Here is a 23407-nt window from a genome sequence, read left to right as displayed (position 1 = left end):
TTGTCTCTTTTCATGGGATGACATTAGTAGGCAGCTGCTTCATACAGACATGAAATGGCTTCATTTCTTGATTGGCATGGTAATATAGTCTCCCTACAAGTTGCTTGGCTATAATCAATGACTTTAGGCACACTGAGTACTAAGGGAGAGTTGGAGAAACCCTCTGTTAACTGTGGGCCATGCAAGAGTGGGAACACTAGTAGTTCAGGTAAGTGGGAACCAGATAAGATTGGGTGATCACTGGGTGGTGGATGCTCCCTCTGTACTTACTAGTACAACCGGAGTAGTGGCCCCATGAGGTAATGGAGACTTCCTTAGATGTTACTGATGCTAGTCAGCCCTGCTACTTCTAAGGGCTCTTCCACTGCTAACTCCAGCAGCAATGAAGGGATTGAAACACATTTTCAACTTAGCAGCAGTGCAGACCTACGCACTGCAGTGAGCAAAGCAATGTGGGAGCTATGGCCCTTGCTCTGTCCCTCACACTCAGCTCTGAAGCAGCCCCAAGTCACATACCAAATAGAGGAGAGATGATAGCAGGAATCCCAGTGTTCCTCTCTACTGTTCTGATGCTGGTTCAAGTCTGGGGCTTCAGCAGCTGGTGGACTCAGGGTTTTTCTCCTCAGGCAACAAAGTTTCTCTTGGCCCTATTGGCTGTGCATGTCTGAGGGCCTGGAAAGTATGCAGTAATGTCTCTGTGTTTTAACTTATATTTCCTTATCACTGCTACTAAATGCTTTTAGATACTTGGTTATTTCTCTTCTTTGGGAAGCATTTATAAATGAGGCTTAGCATATGATGTAACACATTGGCAGTTGAAAGAATAGTAGAATCAAGAATTTTCTGACTTTTCCCATTTCAGTCCATTTCAGTAGATTGTAAAAGAATCCCTTGACTTGCCTACACATCCTGTCATAAGACCCTCATCTAGAAGATTCACTCAATACATGCAACGAAAAGGAATGTCAACATCTCCAAGGTCTAATGAACTTTTGCAGAAAAGATCTAGTTAAAACAAAATCATACCACTTCAACCCCTTCATCAGGCAAAGGCAATATAAAATACATGTACCATTGAGTGATCCATTCCTTTTTATTAAGATAAACCCCTTTGTGTATCTACGGGTTCCATATATATATATATATATATATATATATGCAAATAGAATGAAACTACTTCTAGTTCATTGTTAATGACTCCTCTGTGTTGCTTGCATTCACCCTTCATATTTTACAGTAGGTAATAGATTGTTGTTGATAGTATTTATCCCACTGTGCTATAGAAGAAAGGAGCCGGTTCCTTCCATCTCCACAGTTTTACTTCTATAACTTCTAACTTTGCGATTGGGTGTTGTAGACTGTGACTAACCACATTCCTATTCATTCTATAAGACTGACTTCCTTCCTAGTTTCCAAAAATAAGAACATAAGATATTTATCCTTCTGTGCCTGGCTTATTACACTTAACATAGTGACCTGGTCCACCTCTGGCACATAGCATATCATTTTTCTATAATTGTAATTATTAATTTAATGGATCATATTGCAGTTCCATTTTTTTATTTCTTTTAGAAACCACCATACATTTTGTCACAGGAGCTACACTAAAGAGCAAGAGTCCTCCTTTCTCTACATTCTTAATAGCAGTTTCTGTAATAGATAACAGACATTCCAAGTAAGTAGGGTAAGGTGATGTCTCGTTGTTTTTATTTTATTTACCCCATGATGTTCTTATTAATGATTTTGATCTTTTCCCCTTTTATAGTCTCATCACTGTGACAAAGCACCTGACAGAAAACCACCAAAGGGAATGAAGGATTTATATCTGCTCACAGAGAGCTTGGGGTGCCTGCCCATACTGTATCCACAGTCAGGAATCAGACAGGAATGAACACTTGTGCTCAGCTCACTTTCTATCTACTCAGGTCAGGACTCTAGCTTAAGAAATGGTGCTACCCACAGTTTAGCTGGATCATCACATCTTTGTTAATCAATGTAATCTCTACGGACAGGCCCACAGACAGGCTCATGTCCTAGGTGGTTCTAGATCCTGTCAGGTTGACAACATTAACCAAACACCCTATACCTATTGCTCATTTGTATGTCTCATTTTGAAAGTCTACTTAGATCCTTAGCCAATCTTCAATAATGAAGTATTTTTTCCTATACTTTAGGTTGGCTCTTGAATCTGTTGATTATTTGCCTTGCCATATTTCACTTATTGTCCATATAATACCATTTGTCTGCTTTTGTGTCCAGTGTTTTGAGTATCTTAAACAACGACAACCATCCACTTACATCAATGCCTATAAGTATGTTCCCCTGTATTTTCCAGAAGTCACCTAAGTGTATGGTGGATATGTAGATCTCCAATCCATTTTAAGTTACGTGATCTGTTTTTCTCTTTTGTGTATGTACATCTAGTTGCCCAGTACTATTTGAAGATATTGCCATTTCTGCCATGTATATTCTCAGCACTTTTGTCAAAATTCACTTGGCTGTGTGTATATGGATTCATACCTGGATTCCCTTACTCTGTCCTTATAATCTGTCAATTTGTCTTCCAATTTGATGGATTTTTGATTGCTATAGATTTGGAATCTTGAAATAGGTAGTTATTTCTATGTCTCCTACTTTTTTTTTCAGAATCCCTTTTTAATAATGAGTGTTTTAAGATTTCATATTAATTTCAAGATCCTATTTCTGTAAAGAATGTTGTTTGTATTCAATGGTCACTGCACTGAATCAAAAAAACCACATTGGATAGTATGGCCATTTTAACATTACTGATGAATCTAATAAGCACAGGCTCTCTTTCCTCTGCTTCCTCTTCCTACTCTTCCTCCTCCTGTTCCTTCTCGTCCTTCTCCCTCACATCCCCCTGCTCATCAACTTCTATGTATCCTTCCCAAGTTTTCTTCTAATTTTTAGAAGTCATTGCAAATGGCATTATTTCTTGATTTGGTTTTAGGAAAGGTTGCTATTTTGATGCCTTTTATTTCTTTGTTTCGTCTAATTACCTCTTATTAGGACTTCTAAAATGATATCAACAAAAGTGGTCAAGCTGGGCATTCTTGTCTTCTTCTGGATGCTGGGTAACTGCCAGTGAGCTGTTGTTTTGGGGGTAGTCATATAAAGACTTTACTATTTGGAATTACGCTCTATCTACATCTAATTTATTCAGTTTCATCAGAGATGATATTGGGGATTATCAAATGTTTTTGTGCTTACTTGGATGATCATACAGCTCTTGTCTTTAATATATGGATGTTAACTATTGCATTTATTCATTGGTAAATGTTTAGTCATCCTGAAGTCTTTATGGGGGAATCTCACTTTACCCTTTTTAAATGGAATCTTGAATATGGTTTGTTTGTATCCTAGTGGGAAGTTTCACATCAATTATCAGGGTTATGGGATTTTAGTTTTATGTGTTTGGTTCGATATTAGCATAATGCAGTACCTTAAAATTAGTTTAGTAGTGGTCTTTCATTTTCCAGTTTTGGTATAGTTTGAGGATAATTAGAATAACTTTTAAAACTATCTTATAAAAATCAGGTGTCAAACTCTGTTATTGGAGTTTTGTTTGATGTGAAATAGTGAAATAGTCACTATTTCAATCTTGTTACTCTTTATCTGTTTATATTTTATATGTCTAATAAACAAACTCTTGCTGGTTATAAATGGTCAGAAAATTTGACCATTTGTTGAAGGTTTTTCTGTGAATAAGGGATAGTTTATGCCAGTTTATGATCCATTGTGTTTCATAGTAAATCCTCCCTTATTCATGTTTGATGTATAGGGTCTCCTTTTTTATTTGGTTAGTTGAGCTAAAAGCTTTTAAATTTTATCTTTTTCACAGAATAAGTTCTGTTTTTAATTGCTTTTGTTTGTTTTGATTAAAATTTCAATTACTTTCTGTCTTAGGGTTGCGTTGCTCTGAATAGATGCCATGACGTTGGCAACTCTTATAAAGGCAAGTATTTAATTGGGGTTGGCTTACATTTCAGAGGTTTAAGTCCATTGTCATCATGGCAATAAGCGTGGCGGCAGGCAGGAAGAAATGATGCTGGAGGAGTTCTAAAGAAGCATCAGGATGGAGCCAGGAGTTCTAAATTCCAATCTGCAGAGAGCAGGAAGGGTGAGAGAACCAGTGGACCTGGCTTCATCTTCTGATACCTGTGACACACTCCCTCCAACAAGGCCAAACCCACTCCAACAAAGCCACACACAACAAGGCCACACCGACTCCAACAAGGCTAAACTTACTAACAGTGCCAATCCCTATGGGCCTATGGGGGACAATTTCACTTAAACCACATCTCCTTATCCTAATTATTTTTTTATTTTCTAAGTCTGTAAAACACATCATCAGTTATTTATAACCTTTCTCTTTTACATATGCGTTTATTACTTTATTTTTTATAATATTGCTCTTGATATAACTATATATAATACAGTTTATCTTTGTTTCCATTCAATTCAGGAAATGTTGGCTATTTAAAAGCACGATGCTCAATTTCCATTTATTTATAAATTATGTCTGATTTATTTATAAATTATGTCTGATTTATTTTTAGTCCTAATTCATTGTGGTAAAGAAGACACAGCATCTGATGTGGAATTCTAGAGAGCTGCAGGGTACAGCAGTGCAGGACGTAGGATGGTCAGGAAATGTGGGGAAGGCGCTGTGGGCTCAGGAAACATGCCAGGTAAATATGTGTAAATGAAGGATGGGGATGGGGTTGACAGACTTCCCAGGGAGCCAGGGGTGCTATTTCTCCATAGGCAGGTCTGGGAGTGTGGTAAGGTGTCTCCTCACCAGGGAAAGCTAGTAGTTGATTTTATCGAGAACCTAGGCCTACAGTTTATTTTTTCTATTGATCCATTAATATCTTTCTTTGAAATCACGCTCATTATATTGCTTTATTCATTGCATAGGTAGCTCCCTAACCATATGATTGATGGTTCTGTAAAAACTGTATTTATAGTTAGATTTTGTTGTAAATATTTTATAAATCATTTTTTAATATTAGAAAAAAAAACCACTACTTCTCTCTCTGAATGTCTGCGTTCTTACACTGGAGATGATAAGATACCAACAGTGCAGTGAAATAATAGGGTAACTCTAGCCAGTCTTTGTCCATGCACATCAGTGATCAAAATTTCAGTATCTTTTATGTCCACAAGCATATTGGGTATTTTTAAATAGATCAGTTTAAATATCATCTGACTTACCTGGGGAGAAGCAATTTGAGGCAGTCTCAGGTTGAGAGGAAATTGGCTGAAAGAACATTTCATATTGCTAACAATTACTACTATTGAGTAAGAAAACTATGAAGCTGGAGAGAGGGTTTGGTGTTTATCACCGAACTTTAAAAGTACTTACTGCTATTACAAACGACTCGGGTTCAATTTCCACCTGGTGGGCCACAACCATCTTTAACTCAACTTCCAACAGATCCCATGCCTTTTTCTGGTCTCTCCAGTCTTCTGAATGTGCATGGCAGACATAAACTTCATGCAGTCACACACAAATATACACTTTAAGCTTCCTTTTAGAAAAAGTTACAGGTGAGGAATTTTCAAGATCGGACGTCACACTTTCTAGGGAAGCTTTCTGACTTTTTCTAAACAGCACCACCATAATAGAATATTATGGACTGACTGCTTAAATAACAAAGGTGTTTCTTAGTTCTTGGAAATAGGAAGTCCATCACCAAAAGGTGTTAGATAATTCAGTCCTGGGTCAGCCTGTCTTCTGGCCAAAGAGAACCACTTTCCCACAGTCTAGATCACCTTTCCTTGGTGCATCCACATGGAGAGGCTGCTCCTTGGTCACATGACAAGCCAACTAATCCCACAATGTTCTCTGAGCATATCTAGTCATCTTTACCCCTCAAAGGTCCCATGTCTAAATACCATAATTCTGGATATTTGTCCTTTTAAAAATATATTCAGAAGAGATCACATTCATTCCTTAACATCTTCATTAAATAAGTACTTTTCACTTAAAAATGCCTCCAGCATTTTTCAAAATAAAATTTTAGAGAAAAAGAAAATGAACTATTTAAAGCCCAAGCAGAGGAAATATTCTCCACGAGTAACTGTGATGCCATTGACATTGGAAATTGAGTCATGTAGTCATTAGGTCTATATTCTGTCACACCTACACTCACTAAATGTATAGACAGGATAAACATAAACATCCTAAATATAATTTCTGTGCTTCTCCATTAGTAACATATAAAGAGATAACATTTTTAAAAGATTTATTTATTTTATGTATATGAGTGCTCTAGCTACATGTACACCTGCTTGCCAGAAGAGGGCATCAGATCACATTATATATACATGGTTGTGAGCCACCATGTGGTTGCAGTGAATTAAACACAGGACCTCTGGAAGAGTAGTCAATGCTCTCAATCGCTGAGCCATCTCTCTGGCCCAAGATGACATCTTTTATGAATGTACTATAATAAACATATGAGCTGTGATTAGCTTAAGTACCCATAAAATATAACTTAAAACAGCAAAGTATCATTTCTTTAAACATGAAATTAATGAATATAAAAGAAAATAGTGGAGAAACATTAGATCTCACTGAACCACTAATAATGGAAATATGAATTAATACTATGACAATATATGCAATGAGACTTTCAAATATAATAGTTCTCTTCCCTCAGTCATCACTGTATGGTATGCATCTTAGAATCTGAAAAAAAAAAAAAGCATAACATCCAGATACCAAATCATTACAAAATTCAGTTTGTTTCAAACTATACAATCTCAAACACCAGTAAATCATTATAAATTACTGTAATCAAACCACCATGACTTCTGTCACATAATGCAAGTTCACAGGGTTGAAAAATTGTGTACTACTACTCTAACTATAGTTATTTATTCCAATTTATATTCATATGTAAAAAGGCTTATGTGTGTTTATACATATGTTGAAATATATACATATATATAATAAAATGTTGGAATTATTAAAACTAAATGATGTCTATCCGGTGGCAATTAGAGGAAAATACACCTAAAATTTTCACAAAGAACTTGTTTATGATAAAATTTAAATCTTAAGTATCAAAACTTGATATACTTTTGTTTCATAGACATCAACATGTATTTTGGATAGAAACATAATCTTTTCATATAGTGGAATGCACTACTTTTGGATGACCTAAAGAGGAAGAAGGATGAAGCCCCAAGTAAAAGAATTATGTAAGCATTCTCATTAATTAGGTTTCATAGACTTAAAACATTTTATCAAATCACTGTGGGGTATTTATTCTCAAAATATATTAAAGTCTAAGTTTTAGAACTTGTAAATGGCAGCCTAAGGATAAAATGTTTAGTGGCCTTGGAAATGTTTGCAAGGTGACTGTGATGAGTACTCCTTAGTTTTCAGTTTAAATCTGGGATGAACTAAAACCCCAAAATGGCTAGCCACACCCATGATGGATTTTTGCTTAATAATTTAATGTGGAAAGATCCACTTCTAATTTGGGTCTCTGAAGTGAGAAGACAGAGATTTAGTCTTTTGAGGTGGGAAGACACATCTATACTCTGGGCTCCTTTTCATGTTGGAAGCTACCTAAAGAAGATGGAAGAAGGAAGCTCTTGTTCTTGTGCACCTCACTAGCTCTACATCCCTTTACTGGCATTAAAGCCAGTGAACAAGTGAACAACTATTAGATTTCTTGGATCTTCCATTCAGAGACAGCCACTTCTGGATTAGCTGGACTGTAGCCTGTAAGCGATTCTAATAAACCCATATCTATCTATCTATCTATCTATCTATCTATCTATCTATCTATCTATCTATATCTAGAGAGAAATACAGACAGATAAATAATAGATAGATCAATTGATTGATCGATCGATAGATTCTATAAGTTCTGTTACTCTATAAAACCATGACTAATACAGTGACATATTATAGGTAGAAGCTAAGGAAACATTTGAAGAGCAGAATTCTAGGGCATCTAATGCACTGTTTACATTTCAACAATTAAACATGGGAACCACAGCTTTGTAGAACACTTGTTTTCATCCTTGTTTGGAGTGGCATCAGAATTTACCTAGGGTATGTTCCCCAGGCTTTACTCCATAAAGTGTGCCAAGAGACAACCCTTAGTACAATATAGGGACACTGAGGACAGTGAGAATAGAATCTCAAATGAGGGATTTTTAATTTAAATAATTATTATTTATAATATGTTTACAAAGTATGATGTTTCCCTGTGGGTTTTCGTACACATTTTGCTTGGGTTAGGCTCTTTCCTTTGCCCCCTCCTCCCTCTGGCCTCTTCTCCATTATACTGTTTTCCCCAGTATAGTTACTAACATGAAATATGCTTTAGTACATCTGTGTGATCCACCCTTACCAAAGACCAACTTCCAAATAAGCACATTATTTAGAACCATTTAGTTTAAACTTGGAAAGCCACTTACATGTAAAAATGTCATGAAAGTAAAATGCAAATGAGTGATCTCTTAGGATTTGGCAAAGTCTTGGAGATAATTTTCGTATTTGGCACAGTCAGTTTTCTTCAAAAGTTAATTATTTAGGGGTATGGATGTAGCTTAGTTGGAAGAGTGCTTGTCTAGCCTTGCTTCACCAGCGCCACATGAACCTGACACGGTGGTCCACACCTATACTCACTATACAGGAGGTGAGACACGAGGTTTTGAGATTCAAGGTCATCTTCTGCAATACAGTTAGGGCTATAAGAGATACCGTCTTTAAAAACATCACTTTAAGTGCTCTTCTGGAGAGGAAGATTTCATCAAAAAAAATTGAATTAACTAAATGCATAGACATACTCCATTCAAATGTTAGAACATCTACGTGAAAACTATTTTCAGATGATATGCAAAATATCAAAGAATTCTCCCCCAAAAGAGCCTCACCTCCACTGTGCCCCACCCAATAATCACACTTCAGTTCATATCTTCCAGTTCCTGCCTGCATCTTGCTCTATAAGAAGACATGGGTTCCGGGTTGGGATTTAGCTCAGTGGTAGAGCTCCTAAAGCGCAAGGCCCTGGGTTGATCCCCCCGGGAAAAAAAAAAAAAAAAAAAAAAAGAAGACATGGGTTCCCACCAGTCTCAAGTACCCTCCGCCTAATGTAGGAGGTTCGCCCTGAATTCTCGCTCTGATACTTCCAGCTCGATTCCTGTCTTACTGTTTTCCTAGTCATCTGACACAGTCCATCCCTTTGTTGAAACCATTATCCTTGGCATCTGAGTTTTACTCCTCTCATAGGATTATTCTGTCCCAAGATGCTGCTTAACTGTCTCTTTCCCCATCCCAAAACCACCACTTTTATTACTGCATCCACCAAGTATTATCAAAATATACATCTTTCCAAAAAACACTTCTTGAAAGATACAGCCTTCTTCAGCCTTTGGTCACCCCTCACCTCAAGCTTCACACATCATTTTCTCTCTCTGTACCTTTGTTTCTCTATTTCCTCACTCCTTTTATCTCTCACTCTCCCCCTTCATCTTTCAATCCTTTCATCTCCAATCAGTACCCCACTGAACTTTGAGATTGGTTGAGAAGCAGCATCCTTCATTCTCAGGGTCATTTAAATATTTTTGCTTATTATTTGGTAATGTTATACTGATCCTATCTCTCCTGGAGCCTGTGGAGTCATCCAGACTCTAGAGTCCAAGCATATAGCACCGTCCTTCCTCATCCTCACTACCCACTGCACAGGTCTAGTCCTGAGCCTCGTTCTTTTGGACCTGGTCTAATCTTTCACATTGTAAATGGGTTGGCACCTTATATACTCATGTCCCTGTTCTGATTGTGCAACTGCTATTATCCTCTCTTTAAGTTCTCACTGTATTTTATCCTACAGTTAGTTAGACATGCCTCTGCCTTTATCAAAGCAGAGTCCATTTGTAACGAACGCATTCACCTCAGCTCCGGCCCACAACTCTAAGTATAATTTCCCTGTGGACATGCATCGCCCAATTGCTTTTTACATTACCACAATATGACCACAGTGTAGAGTAGAGTAAACATGTATGGAGGAAGAACAGAATGGCAGAAGGGAAATCATGGCAGCCATATTTCTTTCTTACCCGGTAACACTGTTTGTAATGCTGGCTAAAGAATTCGGTGCCATAAGGCATTATTATACCTAATAATTCATTAATTCTTTATGCTTCAGAATCAAACATGTTGCTTTTGAGAGGTTGAGGCAGAAAAATCCTGAGCTCAGAACAGCACGGAATACATAGTAAAACCTTCATCTCAAATAAATAAATAAATAAATAAATAAATAAATAAATAAGATCATAAAACTTGCTAGGCACATTTTTTTAGCAGTATAGTATAACATGCACAATGGCCTGAGTCCAATTCTAGGGACCAAAATAAAGAATCGAGGGGAGTAAAGCAGGCCAGCTTCTTCCCTCTCAACATAAAGACAAACATGAGACTAAAGGAAGCATGACCTAAAGGAAATGGATTGTATCTGACTCATGTTCTTGGACTTTTTTTGCTAAACTACATGATACAAAAGCAGGCAAAGGTAAGATACCCAAGATCCCCTCCACCCCTCCACACACCTTTTTGTACATAGCATGGCTACGGGAAGGCTGGGAGAAAGTAAATATTAACAACTTAAGAACTTCTAACAATTATACCAGGGTCATTCTCCTTATGAACCTCTCTATAAGGGAGGTGCCTTGTTCCTGGTGGCTTCTGGTTGGAGGGGAAGATGACCTAAGCAGAGAGAACATGAAAGCTCTCATTTTATCAGGGTTATAGGAAATGTAAGAAGTCACAGAGCTGAACAGCTGAGAGGTGGCGGGGGCTAGACAGCAAAAGCAGGATAAACAGGAGTGGAGGCTCTCCCTGAAGTATGTCTGGGCTGCTTTAGTTAAGAACTAGAGACTTAAAAGCTCAGGATGAAAGCCTTGCTAGACAAAGCCAGTGTCTTGGCTTCAGGTACAAGCACCTCGAGTGTCTTTCCTGGTAGCCACTCATACTAAATTGTAGATGTGTGTGAAAATAACCCAAGATTCCCTTCGAAGAAACCTTGAGGAGTTAACGATATAGTCACAACAGGAAAAGGGTTCTCTTGCTTCCTCTGATGGCGTTCTGATCAGTACTTGGGGTTCCAGTGAAAAGAGAACGTGATGCCAAGTCCAGATTCAGGTTATGGGGCCAGTAGAAGTGGAAGGGCAATGATGTTGATTGTGGATTAAGTATGGAATTTGAAAAGCCATCAGCCCAAGAAAGCCAGGAAAATAAATTGGGATCTTAGTTAATGGGAAAAGCTGACACAAGATGCCTAGAGTCCTCCTAGGCATAGCAAGTACAATAAAATAAAATAAAATAAACGATATCCCTGTGCTTCCAGGTCTGACATGATGGAAGAGAACTCTGCCCTTCTGGTAATCTTCATTGCAAATGAAACAAGCCACCTTCACTGTTGGGCTGAGCTCATGTGGAGGAAAAACATGTTCTATTCAACTGACAATGGCACCCAATTTCAAAAGAAGATGTGCTACTACAGACTTCCAGTGAAGTAGTTTGGCCTTTGACCTAAAGCCTTGAGTAAGATGAAGGGGAGGACGGCACTGAGTATCTAGGTAGGAAGTGATTCCTAATGTGGAGAAAGTAATATTCATAAGAGATACTGTGAGAATTACCTGACAGGAGGACAGTACTTTCTCAACACAGCTGCTATCCCATCCTCTGATTCTCTTGTTTATTCTAATCTGGTGTTAATATGTCTATTACACCTCTGCTCTACGTCAAGGGGGAACACAGATCACTAGTATGATATTGTGAGAATTCTCATGGTACAGTTCTGATATTAATCATAATAACCACTAATAAAAATGCTGTCATTTATTGACTGAATGTTATCAGGTAAGTATGCTGCCAAGCTCTTGACACAGACAGATTCTAATAAACTACCAAAAAACTGAATGTTTCCATTAATATTACAGAAAACAAAAAAAATGAAGCTCAGGTAAGAAATGCGCCCAAAGGTCACACTAGAATATCCCACATTGTCTCCTGCACCTATGACAGTTTTCCTCAAAATAGTAAATGAACAAACCTCAAAACCTCACCTAGACCAGAAGGCCTCCCTCTGAAGCTGGTTCCACTTATAGGTTTCTGCACGCAGCAGCAGAACACCTTAGGGGGACTTAGCCCTGCTATAATCACTCCTAATATTTTCAACTATTCATCAAGATCAACAGAGATAAATCCCATAACCTATCAATCCTAACTCATTTGAGCTACAAGAGGATCTGATCGGACTTTGCTGCCTTTCTGTGACTTCTCATACACTATAATCTCTGACTTCGGGGGTTGGGGGTGGGGCGTTTCTTTCTGCTACTTTGTGCGCCAGGAAGTTCTAGGGCCCCATTTCCTGTTTCTCTCTGTATAAATCCACACTCCCTCCCTTAACCTCAGCCAAGATCGTATTTAATCCAGACTCCACCCTACGAAGAGCCAAGCTACCAATCTTGAAATTGGACATTCTTGTCTCTGCCAGAGAGCCCGAAGGCTCTTCCTTTACCGTGCAGAGTGTGCACGATGCGTCATTTCTTCAAAGCTATAGCTTTTGCCAACAGTGTGTTCTTACTGACTGTTCTGACACGAGCAGTGAATTACCACCCGCTTAACCCAAGACTCAGGATCTTGGAACGGCCTTTGCATTTCCCTCTCTGACCTTTGCTTTCCTTCTCTGGCCCTGAGTCCACTACAGCCACACTGTTGACAAAGCACATTCCTATGGTGGGCCTTGGTCCTAAATGTTCCCTTTGTTTAAAATGCCATTCTAAATATCCGCACAGAAAAATCTCCTTTTTGTCCAAGCCTTTGTTTAGTTCTAGCTATTCAAGGAGACCACTCTTTTCATACCTAGCTAGGCATCCTTGACCAACTGGGGCCTTCACCTGTTTTATATCCCTGTTGTAGTCAGCACCTTTCCGTACACTCTGTAGCTCTATTCCCTCATTTCTTTTGCTTAATTCATTACTTGTCTCCATTATTAAAATGTGACTCCAACAGGATCAATGCCTGTGATTATTTTGTCTAGTAGGGAATCTCAAGGGTACAGCTTACTTGATACATGTCTCCAATAATTATGCGTTGACTGAAGAAACATGTACATACTAAGACACATAGAGACAAAGCACTCCTATTTCTGAGCTTCTTACCCATATCCTTTCTGGTGTGCCTCACGATACTTTTGCTTAAACAAGACATTACTGAAAGTTTAATTCTGGGTCTGACATACCTGTCACAATTCATTCAATAAAGGACTAAAGCAGACAAATTCATTAAACACAGACACACACACACACACACACACACACACACACACACACACCCCACTGATGTTAATTATTACTTACAACTTTGGAATGAGTAACTCAAACAGAGCCCCAAAGTGTTATCGTCTAACTGCTGTAGGTGCCTGGCACCAAGCTGCAGCAACATATGTGTGAACTCCTCCTGTTCAGGTCTTAAAAAAGTCTTTCTTTAGATTCAAAGGAATCTCTGCCCAATACTGCCACCTACTGACAAGTAGGTGGGAAATCAGGACAACCACAAAGTGTAAACCAGTTCTACAAAGTGAGAAAACAATGGCCTTTCCCCGGAGATGGTCAACAAGGAATTTATTTCAATCCCCTATAACTAACTACACTACATCAAGGTTGTGCAAGTGGAAAAAAACAAGGTCTAGAATTACCTCGAAGGACTGTGCCAATGAGTGAGGTGACAAAGCAGCAAAGCGAGAGAAGGACGAGGAGAACAGAAGTCCAACCGCAGGTGACAGGGTAAACATCGACTCGCAAAGTTTTCATCAGCAACAAGAGTTCAAATATTTGAGACTCAAAGTAAATGTGCTTGTTTTCACATTACTGTCCCTTCCTTAGCCAAGCAGATGGCCACTGAAAATTAAAACTTAATAGATATGAAAAAAAGAAATCAAACCTCACTGCATTAATGGCAGGACATGTAGAAGCATATATATGTATGCATGCATGCATGTATGTATGTATATATGTCTGTATATGATATATATTAAGTAGATGTGTATATAAATATTGCATTATGTATACATGTGTATGTTTACATATATTGCATTAAGTATATGTGTGTATATATTTGCATTATGTATATGTGTGCATATGTATACATGAATGTATATGATATATATGAAGTAGATGTGTGTATAAATATTGCATCACGTATACATGTGTATATGTTTGTATATTTACATATATTGCATTAAGTATATGTGTGTATAAATTTGCTTTCTGTATATGTGTGTATATGTATACATGAATGTATAGGATATAGATGTGTATACTACTACATATTGCATTATATATATGATATGTTTGTATATGCACATATGTTGGTTGTTAACAGACGCCGTTCAGTGCCAGGGAATCTAGACCATGAGTTCCAGGAATGACTAAGAATAAAACAGCCTTTTATTTTCCCCATCAAAACCTGGGAATTTTCTTCTAGCCCACCCAGGCAGGCAGGCAGTGTGCTAACAGTCACTCAACACACATTCTAGAATCATTTCTTTACATCACTATCATGACTCTTGTAATTTTGTTGTTTCTGAAGAGCCCTAAATGTTTCAAGCACATATTTTTTTCTTCAGAATTATTCATTGTTTGCATTAAATTGTCAATAAGAAATTTTGTTAACCGGAAAATGAATATACTCATAATAAAAATAGACTAAAATGTGTTTTGAAAGCCCTAAAGAATAGATATTTATGTAAGGGGGAAGGTGTGTACAGGGGAAGAAACCTCTCAAATGCCTTCTGAATTTAAAAACTACACAGGAACATAGAACCAATAAAGAGTAGTAGTAAATGGGACTTAATTACATTGAAAATAGACTGTTAATTAAAATAATTTAAACAGACAAAAGTAGACTCATGAACATGCCCCTGCAAAAACAATAATTCCAGGAGAAGATTGTTTAGAAAAAGTCATTTAATTATGCTCCAAAAATACTCATTTTCTAAAATAATAATAATAATTAACAACTGTGGAAGCCACAAAAAAATCTATAATTTTAAGGCTTGAGGGTGTCACTCTGTAATAATTGAGTACGGCTGAATAGTTAAGAAACCTGTTGCTTTTATTTACACTCTTGATCCAGCAAGAATGATGACATGGCCTCGGGGTAGTCATCTACACTGGCTTTGATTTGATGACCCATTCAGCATTTGGGTTCAGATGGTACAAGTCCTTCATGTATGTATCGTCATCAAGGCAACGTTCCCCTGTGAACGAGATGGAGATGTGATATCAATTAACTTAGTGGGCACAACCAATGGCTTAAGAGTTTAGATTTCAAAGTCTTTATCACTTGCTCGCCCTGGTTTCTCATGACAACATTCAAAGGACTAGCCCAGACATTGAAAAAGTCAATTGAGTAGTCTAGTCATTCTCTAAATGTCAGAATCAAATTAAATTAAGGTACGGAAAAAGCTTTGTGTGATGGACTTTAAATGCTTCATTAAAACCATTCCCACTGTTATTAAACATAGCGGTCATTTTAAGTGAGCCAAGAAATCACACTAATTCCCAAGATCTCACAGTGAAAGGAACAGTCAAATGTGCAAAGGTTGAGGTCGAATGACTCAACCTCAAAAAGAGGCTCCAGGAAAAATAGCCAGTCCAGTCCTCTCAACAAACCCATACCAACCAGCAGCTGGCTGCAGCTTCCTACAGTTGCTTTAGAATACAGCAACGTTTTTCTTCCACAGATATAAATGTCAACCATTGGCAACATCACCATATAGAATGAATCTGTGCTTACCAATATTTCCTCCAATCTCATACAGGAAAACTTCTCCTTTCTTGAGTGTCTGGGCAACCCCACTATCAGGGACAAAACAAACCGATTAGGTGCATCGTCAAACAGCTTGCAGCTAAATCCATTTAACAGGTGGGGAATTCTAGCCAGCATAGAAAATTCATAACTCAGACATACTGCAGTTTTATACTTTTATATTTTTCCCCCTCTGTTAAATGTGCCCAATAGGTAATAAAAGTGTTACGCTTGGAAATGAAATAAACAGAATAAGGTATCTTAAGGGAAAAGGATAGATCAATATCTAAATTTGTAAGCACCAAAAACCCAAGTTCATACAGCACTGGTATAGCACAATTATTAATATGATTATCTGTTCTTGTATAGGCCAGGCTCTGACTCAGTTTTCTCACTGTGCTTACTTTTCATCATGGGACTGTGTTAGAGGACAATAGTGGTGAACAAGATGACCACAAGCAATGGAGACCTGTCCCATAGGGTGGCCATTCAGATTTGGAGGTGTGCCCATCCATACAGTGCAGAAGTAAGCACTTGGGACTTGACTCTACTCAGTGTGCTGCTTACAAATCTGCATTCTTCAAGGAATAGACTTTTCCACCTACCATAAAAAGCTGCTGTAGCTTAAGCCCATAAGTACATTCTGCCATGTTTGACTTTACATAATACGTCAACAAATGGGAACCTCTGGCTACTCCATAACTGTGTATAGCTTTTGGTTTTACATAATTGGTTACAAACGTAAACATTTATAAAATATTAAGTGCACGCATAAACAAAAATCCTCCAATTTGGGTTGGGGATTTAGCTCAGTGGTAGAGCGCTTGCCTAGCAAGCGCAAGGCCCTGGGTTCGGTCCCCAGCTCCGAAAAAAAGAAAAAAAAAAATCCTCCAATTCAGTGATTGTTCTAAGTAATTCTATAAAAGAATTGCTTTAAAACACGATAAAACTTTAGAGCCAAACTTTGTATTTGTTTGAAGCTCCTGAATTTGATTTTGAAGTCCTCTGTGGTATGTGGGTTAGGTGAACAGGGAAGTTGTGGGTTGCTGATAAAAGGTCCAGAAGAGAGAGGCTAAAGAGACAGCTCAGCCGTTAAGAACATTGATTATCCTTGCAAAGAACTAGGGTTCGATTCCCAGCACCCACAAGGTGGATTAGAACTAGTTATAACTTCATTCCCATGGAATCAAACACCTTCTGTGGGTGCTTCATAGACACGGTGCACACACAACATACACACACACTCAAAACATGCATGTATATAATTTTTTCAAGACTAGAGGAAATATATCATGTAAGCAGGAGGAAAATAAGCAAGTTTGTGTCTACTTTGTCTACAATACCATAAACTCAATTTTTCTTTTTCACTCTTCCAAATGAGTAATTATTCAGGGCAGATATACACGATTCAAAAAGAGGTGGAGGTGGGGCTGCGCCCAGAGCTGAACAGGTCCAAAAACTCTCTGTACCCAAACCCTGAGGTGGAGAGAGCGAAGTGCAGACAAGTCTGAGAGCTCAGAGGAGACCTCCACTTATGCTCAAATTCCTGGCCCAAGAGGAACCTGCCTTGACTAGTGCCCTCTGGATTCAGGAACCTACGAGCAGTCAGGGGCAGGACCCTTCCAGTTTCTACCTGCATCTAGAGCAGAAAGCCAGTAGCCATTATCAGTGACACACCTGAGAGCAGAGGTAAGACCAATTCTTTTGCTCCGAGTGACCAATCTGGAGACCTCAGGACACACAAACCCAGGAGAAATCTGAGACAGGACCCTTCTGGTTTCTGCCTACACCAAGAGCTAAGAAGTCCTACCCCTCTCTGTATCCAGATCTGGCTGTAAGAAAATGGGTACAGCAGGGTCAAGCCACTGTCAGAGACACCAGGGACAAAGTGATGTCCAGAAGCGAATGCCGGAAACTAAGCAACAAAAACCAAGACTACTTGGCATCATCAGAGCCCAATTCTCCTACTACAGCAAGTACTGGATATTCCAATACACCAGAAAAGCACAATTTGAATTTAAAATCACATGTCATGATGATGTTAGAAGACTTTAAGAAGGGCATAAATAGCTCCTTAAAGAAATACAGGACAACACAGTTAAACAAGTAGAATCCCTTAAAGAGGAAACACAAAAATCACTTAAAGAATTACAGGAAAACACAACCAAACAGGTGAAGGAATTGAACAAAACCATAAAAATGGAAATAGAAGCAATAAAAAAAATCACGAAGGGAGACAACCGTGGAGATAGAAAACCTAGGAAACAGATCAGGAGTCCTAGATGCAAGCATCACCAACAGAATAAATTAGAAGAGAGAATCTCAGGGGCAGAAAATACCATAGGAAACATTGACACAGTGGTCAAAGAAAATGTAAAATGCAAAAAGCTCCTGAACCAAACCATCCAGGAAATCCAGGACACAATGAGAAGATCAAACCTAAGGGTAATAGGTATAGAAGAAAATGAAGACTCCCAACTTAAAAAGGACCAGTAAATATCTTCAACAAAATTATAGAAGAAAACTTCCTAACCTAAAGAAAGAGATGCCCATAAACATACAAGAAGCCTACAGAACTCCAAATAGATTAAACAAGAAAAGAAATTTCTCCCATCACATAATAGTCAAAACACCAAAGGCACAAGACAAAGAAAGAATATTAAAAGGAGTAAGGGAGAAAGGTCAAGTAACATATAAAGGCAGACCTATAAGAATTATACCAGACTTCTCACTAGCGACTATGGAAGCCAGAAAATCCCTGGCAGATGTCAGACAGACCCTAAGAAAACACAAATATCAGCCCAGTTAATTGAGCAAGACTCTCAATTAACATAGATGGAGAAACCAAGATATTCCATGACAAAACCAAATTTACACAATATCTTTCCATAAATCCAGCCCTATAAAGGATAATAGGTGAAAAACTCCAACAGGAGGAGGAAACCACATCCTAGTAAAAGCAAGAAAGTACGCTCCTTGCAACAAACCCAAAAGAAGAGAGGCACACAAACATAATCCACCTCAAATAGCAAAAATAACAGGAGACAACAATCACCATTCCTTAATATCTCTTAACAACACTGGACTCAATTCCCCAATAAAAAGACATAGACTAACAGACTGGATATGTACAGAGGACCCAGCATTTTGCTGCATACAGGAAACACACATCAGTTACAAAGACAGACAAAACCTCAGAGTAAAAGGCTGGAAAAACAATTTTCCAAGCGAATGGTCCCAAGAAAAAAGCTGGAGTAGCCATCCTAATATGGAATAAAATTGACTTTCAACCAAAAGTTGTCAAAATTAATAAGGAAGGACACTTCATTTTCATCAAAGAAATAATCCACCAAGATGAACTCTCAATCCTCAATAGCTATGCTCCAAATGCAAGGGCACCTACATTCATAAAAGAAACTTTATTAAAGTTCAAAGGACACATTGAATGTCACACAACAATAGTGGGAGATTACAACACTCTCATGGACAGATCATGGAAACAGAAACTAAACAGAGACATGGTGAAACTAACAGAAGTTATGAACCAAATGGATTTAACATATCGATAGAACATTTCATTCTAAAACAAAAGAATATATATTCTTCTCAGCACCTCATGATACCTTCTCTAAAATTGACCATATAATTGGTCACAAAGCAGGCCTCAACAGATACAAGAAGATTGAAGTAATCCCATCAGATAACCAGACTAAGGCTGGGCTCCAATACAATAAAAATGGCAGAAAACACACGTATATATCGAAGTTGAACCACGCTCTACTCAATGATAACTGGGTCAAAGAAGAAATAAATGAAGAAATTAAAGACTTTTTAGTATTTAATGACAATGAAGGCATAACATATCAAAACTTATGGGACACAATGAAAGCAGTGCTAAGAGGAAAACTCATACCTCTGAGTGCCTCCACAAAGAACATGAAGAGAACATACATTAGCAGCTTGACAGCACACCTAAAGGCTCTAGAGGAAAAAGAAGCAAATACTCCAATAGCAGTAGACAGCAGGAAACAATCAAACTCACGGCAGAAATCAACCAGGTAGAAACAAAAAGAACTATTCAAAGAATCAACAAAACCAGAAACTGGTTATTTGAGAAAATCAACAACATAGATAAACCCTTAGCCAGACTTACCAGAGGGCACAGAGAAAGTATACAATTCCTTCTATGAAGCCACAATTATGCTTATACGTAAAACAAAGACCCAATAAAGAAAGAGAAGTTCAGACCAATTTTCCTTATGAATATTGACACAAAATTACTGAATAAAATTCTCACAAACCAAGTCCAAGAACACATCAAAATGATCATCCATCGTGATCAAGTAGCTTCATCCAGGAATACAGGAATGGTCCAATATACGGACAACCCATCAACGTAATCCACTATGTAAACAAACTCAAAGGAAAAAAAACATGATCATCTGATTAGATGCTGAGAAAGCATTTGACAAAATTCAACACCCCTTCATATTAAAAGTCTTGAAAAGATCAGGAATTCAATGTCATTCCTCAACATAATAAAAGCAATATACAGCAAACCAGTAGCCAACATCAAACTAAATAGAGAGAAACTTGAGCAATCCCACTAAAATCAGGCACTAGACAAGGCTGTCTACTCTCTCCCTACTTATTCAATATAGCACTCTAAGTCCTCGCCAGAGCAATCAGACAACAAAAGGAGGTCAACGGGATACAAATTGGAAAGGAAGAAGTCAAAATATCAGTATTTGCAGATGATATGATAGTATACGTAAGTGACCCCAAAAGTTCCACCACATAACTACTAAGCCTGATGAACAACTTCAGCAAAGTGCCTGGGTATAAAATTAACTCAAACAAATCAGTAGCCTTCCTCTACTCAAAGGATAAACAGGCTGAGAAAGAAATTAGGGAAATGACACCCTTCACAAGAGTCACAAATGACATAAAAAAATCTTGCTGTGACTCTAACCAAGCAAGTGATAGATCTATATGACAAGAACTTCAAGTTTCTGAAAAAAGAAATTGAAGAAGATCTCAGAAGATGGTAAGACCTCCCATGCTCATGGCTTCGCAGGATTAATGTTGTATAAATGGTCATTTTGCCAAAAGCAATCTACAGATTCAATGCAATCCCCATCAAAATTCCACCTTAATTCTTCATAGAGTTAGAATAAGCAATTTGCAAATTCATTTGGAATAACAAAAAACCCACGATAGTGAAAACTATCCTCAACAATATAAGAACTTCTGAGGGAATCACCATCTCTGACCTCAAGGTATACTACAGAGCACTAGTGATAGAAACTCTATGGTATTGGTATAGAGGAAGGTAGATCAATGGCATAGAATTGAAGATCAAAGAAATGAACCCATACAACTATGGTCACTTATCTTTGACAAAGAAGTTAAATCCATCTAGTGGAAAAAAAAAAGAGCATTTTCAACAAATGGTGCTGGTTCAACTGGAGGTCAGCATGTAGAACAATGCAAATCGATATATTCTTATTGCCCCTGTACAAAGCTCAGGTCCAAGTGGATAAGGACCTCCAAATAAAATCAGATATACTCAAAGTAATAGTAGACAAAGTGAGGAAGAGCCTCAAACACTCATGACATCAGCCCTGGTGAAATTTCCCGAACAGAACATCAATGGCTTATGCTTCAAGATCAAGAATTGATTAATGGCACCTCATAAAATTTCAAAGCTTCTGTAAGTCAAAGGACACTGCCATTAGGACAGAATGGCAATCAACAATTGAGAAATGATCTTTACCCATCCAATAGAGGGCTACATCTGATAGAGGGCTAAAATCCAATATGCACAAAGAACTCAAGAAGTTAGACTCCAGAGAGTCAAATAACGCTATTTAAAAAGTGTGGTACAGAGCTAAACAAAATTCTCAGCTAAGGAATATCGAATGGCTGAGAAGTACCTAAAGAAATATTCCATATCCTTAGCCATCAGGGAAATGCAAATCAAAACAACCCTGAGATCCACCTCACACCAATCAGAATGACTAAGATCAAAAACTCAGGTGGCAACAGATGCTGGCAAGAACGTGGAGAAAGAGGAACACTCCTCCACTGTTGGTGGGATTGCAAGCTGGTACAACCACTGTATAAATCAGTCTGGCGGTTCCTCAGAAAATTGGGCTTAGTGCTACCTGAGGACCCAGCTATACCACTTGTAGACATAAACCTAAAAGATGCTCCAACTTATAACGAGGACACATGCTCCACTATGTTCATAGCAGCCTTATTTATAATAGCCGGAAGCTGGAAAGAACCCAGATGCCCTTCAACAGAGGAATGGATACAGAAAATGTGGTACATCTACACAATGGAATGCTACTCAGCTATCAAAAACAATGAGTTCATCAAACTCATAGGCCAATGGATGGAACTAGAAAATGTCATCCTGAGTGAGGTAGCCCAATCACAGAAAAACACATATGCACTCAGTGATAAGTGGATTATTTACCCAAAAGCTCAAATTACCCAAGATACAATCTACAGACCACATGAAGCTCAAGAAGGATGACCAAAATGTAGATGCATTGGTCCTTCTTAAAGGGGGGAAATACTCATAGGAGAAGATATGGAGACAAAGTTTGGAGCAGAGACTGAAGGAATGACCATTCAGAGCCTGCCCCACTCCTGGGGATCCAAATATATACAGCCACCAAAACTAGACAATATTGCTGATGCCAAGAAGTGCATGCTGACACTCTCCTAAGAGGCTCAGCTAGAGCATGACAAATCCAGAGGTGAATGCTAGCAGCAAACCATTAAGCTGAGAAACTCCCCATTGGAGGAAATAGAGGAAAGATTGAAGGAGCTGAAGGGGATTGCAACAATGTAAGAACAACAATACCAACCAACCAGAGATCCCAGGGACTAACCCACTACCCACAGAGTACACATGTATAGAGCCATGGCTCCAGCTGCATATGTAGCAGAGGATGACCTTGTTGGGCACCAGTGGGAGGAGAAGCCCTTGTTCCTGCCAAGGCTGGACCCCCCCAGTGTAGGGGAAAGTCATGGCGGGGAGTTAGAAAAAGTGGGGGGTTGTTGGGACGGGGGAACAGCCTCATAGATGAAGGGGTTGCAGGGATGGGATAGGGGGCTTATAGACAGGAAACCAGGAAAGGGAAAAACATTTGAAATGTAAATAAAAAATGATTCAATTAAAAAAAAAGAATGACTAGAAAAAAAGGAGGGAAGAAATAGGTTTTCTTTGATGAGCAAAAACTACATTTAAGTAACCTAGCAACTCCAAATCTAACAGCAGAGTGATATTTATATATTTTTTAAAGAAGAAGTATTTGTGTTACATGACATTTAATTAATTTATTTATGTATTTGTCCTTTCCAGGATAGATAGCTGGCTCAGTAGTTAAGAGCATATACTGCTCTTTGGAGAGGACCTGAGTTCAGGGCCCAGCACAGTTACGGGAACTGGCTCACCCATTCCAGGGGGTCATCAAGCACAGCTTTTCTAAGGAGTTTGTGGTTCTAGGGTTATCCCACCTTCTCTATCCA

At 38.3% G+C, this 23407-nt stretch overlaps 1 protein-coding gene across 1 annotated transcript in view; it reads right to left on the bottom strand.

Moving 5' to 3' along the window:
• Window positions 1-15000: 15000 nt before the first annotated feature.
• The window catches only part of Arhgap18 (Rho GTPase activating protein 18), a 147041-nt gene continuing 138634 nt past the window's right edge, over window positions 15001-23407 (bottom strand). Inside the window, exons 14-15 of the mRNA XM_032894913.1 lie at window positions 15851-15912; window positions 15001-15311 (exon numbers count right to left, since the gene is read on the bottom strand). Coding sequence (XP_032750804.1) covers window positions 15220-15311; window positions 15851-15912 — 154 coding nt within the window. The 3' untranslated portion in view covers window positions 15001-15219. The remainder of the gene's footprint in view (window positions 15312-15850; window positions 15913-23407) is intronic.

This window comes from Rattus rattus, chromosome 2 (genome assembly GCF_011064425.1).
Source record: "Rattus rattus isolate New Zealand chromosome 2, Rrattus_CSIRO_v1, whole genome shotgun sequence".
Lineage (NCBI taxonomy): Eukaryota > Metazoa > Chordata > Mammalia > Rodentia > Muridae > Rattus > Rattus rattus.
The sequence above is the reverse complement of the archived record's forward strand: the minus strand, read 5'-3'. Positions and strand labels throughout refer to the sequence as shown.